A 10570-nucleotide genomic window follows, 5' to 3' on the forward strand; every position below is an offset into this window, starting at 1 on the left:
TATAAAGAGGATCAGTGACTGTATATAAAGATGATCAGTGACTGTATATAAAGATGATCAGTGACTGTATATAAAGAGGATCAGTGACTGTATATAAAGAGGATCAGTGACTGTATATAAAGACCATCAGTGACTGTATATAAAGAGGATCAGTGACTGTATATAAAGAGGATCAGTGACTGTATATAAAGACCATCACTGACTGTATATAAAGAATCAGTGACTGATATAAAGATGATCAGTGACTGTATATAAAGATGATCAGTGACTGTATATAAAGATCACTGACTGTAGAAGTGACTGTATATAAAGATCATCAGTGACTGTATATAAAGACGATCAGTGACTGTATATAAAGACCATCAGTGACTGTATATAAAGACCATCAGTGACTGTATATAAAGATGATCAGTGACTGTATATAAAGATGATCAGTGACTGTATATAAAGATGATCAGTGACTGTATATAAAGATGATCAGTGACTGTATATAAAGATGATCAGTGACTGTATATAAAGATGATCAGTGACTGTATATAAAGATGATCAGTGACTGTATATAAAGATGAAATTGAATAATCATATTATACATCTCATGCTTTTATTGTGAAGGTAGAGTCATTTTCCTGTGTTTTCTTTCAATGTTTGACTTGACGACTCTTGTTGACACGGGAAGTTCATTCTGTCCTGTGTGTTCGTGTGTATGTGCGTGTATGTGCGTGGGTGTGTGTTATAATTTAATTGTAATGTCCTCTTATTCTTTTATTTTGTCTGTATATGTAGCTTCTGTATAAATAAACCTTCCTTGTTTTCTAGTCTCAGCTGTCATATATCTCACTTAAATCCTAACAGATCTCAACATTGTGGTTCTGGAGGTAAAATACATTTTCCAAGATATTCAGTAACAACCGTAATATTTTAACCAGCCGAGGCAGACTCACCACAAGCTACAACACCGTGAAACAACGTTTTATTCTCCTGCATAAACCACAAGTCTGTACAACAGCTACTGTGTTTATGGAAAACACGTTTTATTCACGATGTCTAGAAGAAGAACAACACTATGGAAATGTTTATCACAACCTTGAAAATCAAGTCGGCTACGAATGGATGAGGAAAAGAAACAAGGTTCAATTCAAGGAGAAGCAGGAAATCATTGGAAAAGATCATCCACAGTAGATTATGGGATGTGTAGTTCCTTCACTCTTAAAGAACCTAATGGTTTAGGATTCATCTTGTAGCTGGTCCACCTGGTTCTGGGGTTGAAAATCTTTATGAGGATTTTCTGAAATGTCAACGGAGAAAATGATAAGAAAAGTACTTGTTGAACCGGAGACGTTCTAAAAGTTCTCTGTTACGCTCTGTTGTCAAATACATCAGCGTCCGGCTCTGAACGCTATGAATCCAGCATCCGTCACGTGCGGTAAACACTGAGAGCAGGCTGAGGGGTTTTCATCTTATTTGGCCATGAACTGAATCACTGCTACAATGAAGTGTGCACCAAAGAATGTGTGGGTTCACCGGAGGGGGGTTGTGTGAGTGTGTGTGTGTGTACTTCTATCTCAGTGAGGACCATTTGAAGGAAAGACCTTACGCAGTGGGGACATTTTGGGAAAGTAAGGTGGAAAAACACAATTCAACCAACTGATTGACAACCTTCAAGCTGCACAGAGACAGAAGCACACAACACAATAAAAGATCATCTGATCATCTGAGCTGATCCTGTTACAGCCACAAACAACAGAACAGCACAGAGGAATCTGCACCTCTGATCTCCACTGCCTCCGGTACAACTCCATATAGAAACATGGAGGGAGAGCGGGTCGGCCACGAGTTCTCAGTACGTTTAATAACAAAGCTGATTTCTGTCAGTTTAACTGAAACATTCATATTGTGTCAGCTCCTGTGAGTCCGGAGTGTTTCCCGATGTCGTGTCTTGAGGCTGAACACGGTGGATTGATCTGAGTCCTTCAAGTCACATAAACTAACTGTTGCTCAGGTAATGATGCTCTGTTATAAAACCAGTTAGTCTGATGACAGGAGCTCAGTCCAGGACATTTAACCAGATTTCCTCTACTGCTGAATGTGATTCCACTATAACACACTTTCCTTTCTTTAAGACAAATACAGTTATTTAACACAACTTTTCCTCCACCTGCTCCGTGTGTTTGAGTCCCACCTCTTTGTTACGTGAAACCAGTGTCACAGGTTAAACACCTTCAAACATGGATTCCTAACAATGATACAATCCATGTAGTTTAAAAGATTGTCATATATTTTGTGTATAATCTTAAATTGTTCAGTTAGTATGTATAACCTGTGTACAAGTATTCAGCTGCATTCAATTCAAGTAGTTTGAACGTGGTTTTTACATTGTCCTGAATCTGTGAAGGTGTGTTACTGTTGGACCTGCTGACCACCTCGAGCACATCTACTGTTAGAATTACTTCACTGAACTTTATACAACTTCCAGTGGCAGTAATAAAACATCATGTTGGATTCTTTAGACTTTTCCTCTTGACGACCCAGTGTTTGTGTAACGTCCCATGAGCCTGTGACCACTGGCTGATAATTAAGTGTTTGCAGAGCGGCTGTAATCAGCTCCCCCGACTCTCATGGACGACTTCTGAGTACGTCTTATTACACATCATCACACCATCTTGTTCATTGGAAATTGCTTGTTTCATAGTTACTTCATGGACACACACACGTCATGGGTCACTTTTAGGGATGTTACCTAACCAACCTACTGATAAATCAGTAAAGTAGAGTAAATTCAGCTTTTGTTTACTACTCTAAGAGTTTTTGGCTAAATCGATGCAAAAAAGATTCACTATTTCAGCGGTTTCCAAACTGGACAATATCGTCTCTAAAGCGCTGCCGTCAGATACGACTCGGTCCTGAACGGCCTTTTTAGGAACATTTAAAGTGACTCTTGGACTTCGTGTGGACTTCATCTGTTGTTTCCTGTTTTACTTTGAGTTATTATCTTTTGTGTCTGATGATGTTTTACTTCGTCTTGTCTCCTGCTCTGAGCTGATTCACCACATGTCACACTGTCCCTGCCTCAGCTTCATCAGCTTTATTGGCCATGTGTGCTTACACCTAGAGTCTTCGTCAGTTTGTCTGCTCCTCTCACACCAAAACTGTGACACCGAACATTGTCATTAGGCTCATATGACGGAACTTAGGCGGTTTGCGACTGTTTGCCAGATCTAGGCCACAAGTAAACCATAGCAACACCGCATGTAAACCAAAGGGGCCAAAGGTGGCCTCAGTTCGTTTTGTGCCATATTCACCATTTACCACCTGGGCCACTTTAGGTTCATAGATTACACTTTGCCCAGAGCACTTTAAATGACACATTGCTTCATAATAAAATGTCACCAGCAAAAGAACGAATAAAGATCTTTGAAATGCAGTCGAATTCTACTTTATTTAAAGATGTTAGTGTTTGAAACACTGACTTTCAACACCGTACAGTTTACAACTTCTAAAATATTTCTCCTCATTTTGTGACCTTTAGGAACTGAATCAATACAAATACAGTGACACTGATATGGTTCTCTGTAAAGATGCTGTTCAAAGGTGTTAAAGGAATCTGGTACATACTCATCATCACTCCAGGTTAAAGACCTGACATCAGATCACAGTGTGGATATTTTAATGTGATTCGACCTGGAACAACAAATGTTTGAGGTGTTTGGAGATTTCTTTCATTTTCAGTCCGTATATAAATGGATTAAGGAGAGGATGATACACCATTATTTGTAATGTCAATATCAAACGGGCAAGTTTTGGTATATCTGATTCCAGTCGAACTACAATGACGTCATACGCAGTAAAACAGGAAAGGTTGATTAGAACCAGCAGGTGAGGTAAACAGGTCCGTAGAGCTTTTCTCCTTATTGTTTTAAAACTTCTGTAAGTGATGATGAGTATCCTGATGTATGTAAAAAGTATGAAGAGCATAGGGAGAAGAACAATATTCAGCAACAGAAACACTCCATAAATGGACAGTGCCACTGAGGGCACACATTGAAGTTTGAAAATAGAGGTGTTGCAGAAGAGGCCTTTCAGACTATCGTGACAGATCTTTACATTAACGTACAACACAACTGATATTCCAGTTCACAAACAGGAACAAACCAAGCTGTGAAGAGAAAGACTTTTACAGTTGTCTTCCTCATGATTGTTGGATATTGCAGAGGTTTACATATGGACACATACCTGTCATAAGCCATGGCCGACAACAATAGAAACTCTGAAGTTGCCAGAGTGTAATACACAGCAGATTGAAAGAGACAACGTGGGAAAGTCGTGATCTGTTTTTCAGATAAGAAGTCGATCAAAAGCTTCGGGTAGATTGTTGTGCTGGAAAGTATAGAGTTGATTAACAAAGCTGCAATGAAAATGTACATCGGCTCATGGAGGTTTTCATGAATCACAATAAGATACACAATAGTGGAATTCCAACAGATTATTATAATATACATTGCAAACATGACCACAAAATACACATATCTGTATTTCTGCACTTCCATATGTCCATCGAAAGTTATATATGTTACATTGACTTCATCATCCATCAGGCTTCTGAAAAACAGAGTGAATCAGTAACAGGTGCAGATCATACAACAGCCGTTCATCAATAACACGTAACAAGTCTCCCTGTGAGGATTTCAGGAGGCTGTGACCTGTAGTCGATTCATTCACAGATACCAGAGGCACAGAGCGTGGAGGGCTGGACTCGGTGTTTTTATCAGACTGCTTCACCCTCTCCTTATCTCATTAAACTCTCCAACAACATGTAAACAACTTCAGAAAACTCTAGAGTCCTGGACCCAAAGGTTTTGTTACTGTTGACCTCCATTTTCTTGTTGGTTTCTACACATTGTTTTCTATTGTTTTTATGACTCTGTGCTTATTTAGTTTTTCGTGCCCGTGATATCTTAAGATCAGCTTCAGGGGATATCTTCAGACTTGGACTCAAAGATGAATTGATTAGATTTTGGTGATTTAAGGTCAAAAGATCAAGGTCACGTGACCTTTTGTTGTTGTGAACATGATATATAAGGAATTATAAGGATATAAGGAATCTGCGCAGCCATCACCGTCTGGTTTGGATCGGCCACCAAACAGGACAGGAACAGACTGCGACGGACAGTCCGGTCTGCAGACTGCCCCCCATCCAGGACCTGTACATCTCCAGAGTCAGGAAACATCACTGCAGACCCATCACAACCAGTTCCAACTCCTCCCCTCTGGTTGGCGCTAAAGAGCACTGAGGGCTACCAGACACCAGAACAGCTTGTTTCCTCTGGCCTATTATTGTCATTGTTGTTGTGTTTTATGTTCATATATACATACCTTTGCATATGTAATTATAATTATTTTCTTACTTAGTAGTTACATGTTTGCTTAACCTTGTGCGGCTTTTTTCACCTTGTTCTTTATGGTTTATTGTCTATTTCTGTACGTTGAGAGCAACAGAAAAACCGGAGTCAAATTACTTGTATGTGTACGAATACAAGGCCAACATCGCAATTTAGTAGCTTCTAAAGGAAATCCAGGGCATTTAGACTCCCTCAAGTCCAAACAGTCGGCTATAGCCAACCTGCTGGGCGTCTCAGCACAGGGAGCTCTGGTCAGGTCCCGGTTTATGAACATCTCACAGATGGATGCCCCCTCCCAGTTCTTCTTTGGGTTGGAGCAGAAAAATGGACAAAGGAAGACCATTCACTGTTTACGAACGGGTAGCGGCTCTGAAGTCTCGTCTGAGACCAGGAAGTGTGCTACCGGTTTCTATAGAGACCTCTTTAAGAGTGAGTGGTCAAGTAATCTAGATGTGCACAGCAGCTTTCTGAATGGTCTCCCTCAGGTAAGCAGGAGCAACAACACGGAGCTAGCTGCAGACATTACAAAGGAAGAGCTGCACAGAGCCACCATGAGCCTGCAGAGCGGCAAAGCTCCAGGGATAGACGGCCTTCCTGCTGATTTTTTTAATTCCTTCTGGAACATCTTAGGACAGGATCTGCTCGAGGGAGTCAATGACAGTCTACAAAATGGAAGGCTACCTCTGAGCTGCAGGAGGGCCGTCATCACCCTGCTGCCGAAGAAGGGAGACCTACAAGAATTGAAGAACTGGAGGCCGGTCTCTCTGTTGTGCACGGATTACAAAATCCTGTCCAAAGCTCTGGCCCTCAGATTGAGGGAGGTAATGGCGTCCGTCATCCACCCTGACCAGACTTACTGTGTGCCAGGCAGGCTCATAAGTGACAATGTCACTTTGATTCCAGATGTTTTGGACCTCTCCAGTTCATTGGCAATAGACACTGGTCTTATTTCCATAGACCAGGAAAAGGCTTTTGACCGGGTTGAACACCAGTACTTATGGCAGACTCTGGCTGCTTTTGGGTTCAACCCAGGCTTTATAGCCATGATCCGGGTTTTCTATACAGACATTGCCAGTGTTCTGAAAATAAATGGCGGGCTGAGTGCTCCTCTTAACATCCAGAGGGGGGTGAGGCAGGGCTGCTCTCTCTCTGGTATGTTGTACTCTCTGGCCATCGAGCCTCTGCTCCATAAGCTAAGGAAGGTTTTAAAAGGTGTGTGTTCTGCAAAGAACAGAAAAGCCAATTAGCGGTTTCCAAACTGGACAATATCGTCTCTAAAGCGCTGCCGTCAGATACGACTCGGTCCTGAACGGCCTTTTTAGGAACATTTAAAGTGACTCTTGGACTTCGTGTGGACTTCATCTGTTGTTTCCTGTTTTACTTTGAGTTATTATCTTTTGTGTCTGATGATGTTTTACTTCGTCTTGTCTCCTGCTCTGAGCTGATTCACCACATGTCACACTGTCCCTGCCTCAGCTTCATCAGCTTTATTGGCCATGTGTGCTTACACCTAGAGTCTTCGTCAGTTTGTCTGCTCCTCTCACACCAAAACTGTGACACCGAACATTGTCATTAGGCTCATATGACGGAACTTAGGCGGTTCGCGACTGTTTGCCAGATCTAGGCCACAAGTAAACCATAGCAACACCGCATGTAAACCAAAGGGGCCAAAGGTGGCCTCAGTTCGTTTTGTGCCATATTCACCATTTACCACCTGGGCCACTTTAGGTTCATAGATTACACTTTGCCCAGAGCACTTTAAATGACACATTGCTTCATAATAAAATGTCACCAGCAAAAGAACGAATAAAGATCTTTGAAATGCAGTCGAATTCTACTTTATTTAAAGATGTTAGTGTTTGAAACACTGACTTTCAACACCGTACAGTTTACAACTTCTAAAATATTTCTCCTCATTTTGTGACCTTTAGGAACTGAATCAATACAAATACAGTGACACTGATATGGTTCTCTGTAAAGATGCTGTTCAAAGGTGTTAAAGGAATCTGGTACATACTCATCATCACTCCAGGTTAAAGACCTGACATCAGATCACAGTGTGGATATTTTAATGTGATTCGACCTGGAACAACAAATGTTTGAGGTGTTTGGAGATTTCTTTCATTTTCAGTCCGTATATAAATGGATTAAGGAGAGGATGATACACCATTATTTGTAATGTCAATATCAAACGGGCAAGTTTTGGTATATCTGATTCCAGTCGAACTACAATGACGTCATACGCAGTAAAACAGGAAAGGTTGATTAGAACCAGCAGGTGAGGTAAACAGGTCCGTAGAGCTTTTCTCCTTATTGTTTTAAAACTTCTGTAAGTGATGATGAGTATCCTGATGTATGTAAAAAGTATGAAGAGCATAGGGAGAAGAACAATATTCAGCAACAGAAACACTCCATAAATGGACAGTGCCATTGAGGGCACACATTGAAGTGTGAAAATAGAGGTGTTGCAGAAGAGGCCTTTCAGACTATCGTGACAGATCTTTACATTAACGTACAACACAACTGATATTCCAAGTTCACAAACAGGAACAAACCAAGCTGTGAAGAGAAAGACTTTTACAGTTGTCTTCCTCATGATTGTTGGATATTGCAGAGGTTTACATATGGACACATACCTGTCATAAGCCATGGCCGACAACAATAGAAACTCTGAAGAGGCCAGAGTGTAATACACAGCAGATTGAAAGAGACAACGTGGGAAAGTCGTGATCTGTTTTTCAGATAAGAAGTCGATCAAAAGCTTCGGGTAGATTGTTGTGCTGGAAAGTATAGAGTTGATTAACAAAGCTGCAATGAAAATGTACATCGGCTCATGGAGGTTTTCATGAATCACAATAAGATACACAATAGTGGAATTCCAAAAGATTATTATAATATATATTGCAAACATGACCACAAAATACACATATCTGTATTTCTGCACTTCCATATGTCCATCGAAAGTTATATATGTTACATTGACTTCATCATCCATCAGGCTTCTGAAAAACAGAGTGAATCAGTAACAGGTGCAGATCATACAACAGCCGTTCATCAATAACACGTAACAAGTCTCCCTGTGAGGATTTCAGGAGGCTGTGACCTGTAGTCGATTCATTCACAGATACCAGAGGCACAGAGCGTGGAGGGCTGGACTCAGTGTTTTTATCAGACTGCTTCACCCTCTCCTTATCTCATTAAACTCTCCAACAACATGTAAACAACTTCAGAAAACTCTAGAGTCCTGGACCCAAAGGTTTTGTTACTGTTGACCTCCATTTTCTTGTTGGTTTCTACACATTGTTTTCAAAACACTACACACAATTAGCAGAACACCTCAGGTCCTTTGCAAAATGAAACACTCTTGTAAAAACTATACACTAATTTATCAAAACCATATTTTGTTACCATATGAAACACACACGTTTCATATGACTTAATTCTGTTTGAGCCAGTTACACACTGCTGTTACTAACCTAAAACACTTTTAGCAATTCTACTTCTCAGTGATTAGAGTACTGTAAGTGAAGTACACAAAGAAAGTGCAAATATACAACTGGGCCCGAGCACAGGCATTTTGAAGCCTGTTGCGGTCGGTGGAGAGAGCGATCAATGACCAAGCCCACGTCTCCGCGTTGCACGCGTTTTGCGCACTGCGGCAAGGACAAACGCTTCACTTCCTGCGTCCGTCACGCGATGTCGATCCTTGCCTGCTAATTGCTCATTACGGTCCACGCTATCAATTGCACATCACACTGTGAACATTTTATGTAAATTGAATGATAGTTGTAAAACAAAGCTTACTTCCTGTTGCCAGTAGGTGGCGCCATCACTATTATTACATACAGACATATAGATCCGTTCAAGTAGGGGCTCTGATGTAGCGTGAGCAATTTTGTGTCAATTGGACAATGTTACAACAAATCCATTATCACACTGATCAATAGGTGGCGCTATGACCCTGAACTAATATTAATATATGGATGTATTCAGGTCAGGATTGTGATCATAGGTCAGTAGTTCGGAGCCGGTTGGATAATGCAGAGTGGATTTACAAAGTACTTCCTGTTTCATAGCGAATCAGTAGGTGGCGCTATGACACTGAGGAAATATTGACACATAGAGCTGTTCAGGCTTGGTCTCTGATCATGTGACAGAAGTTTGGCGGTGATAGGACAATGCACACTGGAGTTATGACAACATCGTGTCCTTTGGCGAAGGATGAACCTTCACCGCACCTCAATGTTTACACGGTTTGAGGAAATGTCACAATTCTGACCATGGTCCAATGACTTGTCTCAGCTCATTTGAGCTGTTTATTGTTAAGCAGCAAGGAGCAGTGCATCAAAGTATAAAACATGTCACTTCCTGTCGCCAGCAGGGGGGCTTTGACAGCGAGTCAATATTGACACATGGATCTGATCAGGGCGGGACTGTGAATGTGTGAATGAGGTTTGAGGCTGATGGATCAATGCACAGAGGAGTTATAAGAAATCACTCTTTTTTGGTGAATCTTGGTAACTTTGGTCAGAAGTTGAGCTGTTAAAGGCTCAAAAAGCCAAATCATTTGGGTTAGAATAATAATAATAACAAGAGCCAACATTAACTTCAATCTAAATTAAATATGTTGTAAGAATTTATATATTATTGTTATGGCTTTTTTGCCACTACACAAGACCAATGTTGCAGACTGATGAAATTATAATGTATTTCTCTCCATATTCCCAAATCAGTCAACATGTCAACCTGGAGAATCACAACTAAACATGTCCCAGTCTTCATGCTACAGTCGTGTGCATAAAACTGTAAGCTCAGCAAACATCAGACCAACAGAAGATTGTGTTTCCAGTTCAGGTCCCAATGACAGATTTCACTGTAGATCTGCTAAGATCTGAACTCTTAGTCCCGCCTCCCTCAGCCTCAGTCCGTGGTTCAGCACACGGTCAACTTTGAGCACGTTCTCTTCCTGCTTCAGGTCTTCCTCTTCCTCTTCCTCTTCCTCTTCCTCTACCTCCACCTCGGCCTGTACCTCTGGCATGGCCTCCGCCTCTTCCTCTTCCTCCTCCTCCTCCTCCTCCGTGGATTCCCCTCTCACCTCACTCTTCCTCTTCCTCTTCCTCTTCCTCCTTCTCCTCCTCCGTGGATTCCCCCCCTCACCCTCACTCTTCTTCTTC

General features: G+C 41.3%; 2 protein-coding genes across 7 annotated transcripts in view; one reads left to right on the forward strand and one right to left on the reverse strand.

Moving 5' to 3' along the window:
- LOC118120114 (abl interactor 2-like) overlaps positions 1-10570 on the forward strand; it is an 882953-nt gene that overhangs the window by 827184 nt on the left and 45199 nt on the right. The window lies entirely within an intron of this gene.
- On the reverse strand, positions 7465-8391 carry LOC118120179 (olfactory receptor 11A1-like). Its single transcript, XM_035174932.1, has one exon. It carries the CDS (start codon positions 8389-8391, stop codon positions 7465-7467), a length of 927 nt encoding a protein of 308 aa, XP_035030823.1.

The sequence above is a fragment of the Hippoglossus stenolepis genome, chromosome 13 (genome assembly GCF_022539355.2).
Source record: "Hippoglossus stenolepis isolate QCI-W04-F060 chromosome 13, HSTE1.2, whole genome shotgun sequence".
NCBI classification, from domain to species: Eukaryota; Metazoa; Chordata; class Actinopteri; order Pleuronectiformes; family Pleuronectidae; genus Hippoglossus; species Hippoglossus stenolepis.

Bases quoted from the DNA above. Each gene is read 5' to 3' on its own strand.
- LOC118120179 (XM_035174932.1), bottom strand. From the start codon at position 8,391: ATGGATGATGAAGTCAATGTAACATATATAACTTTCGATGGACATATG.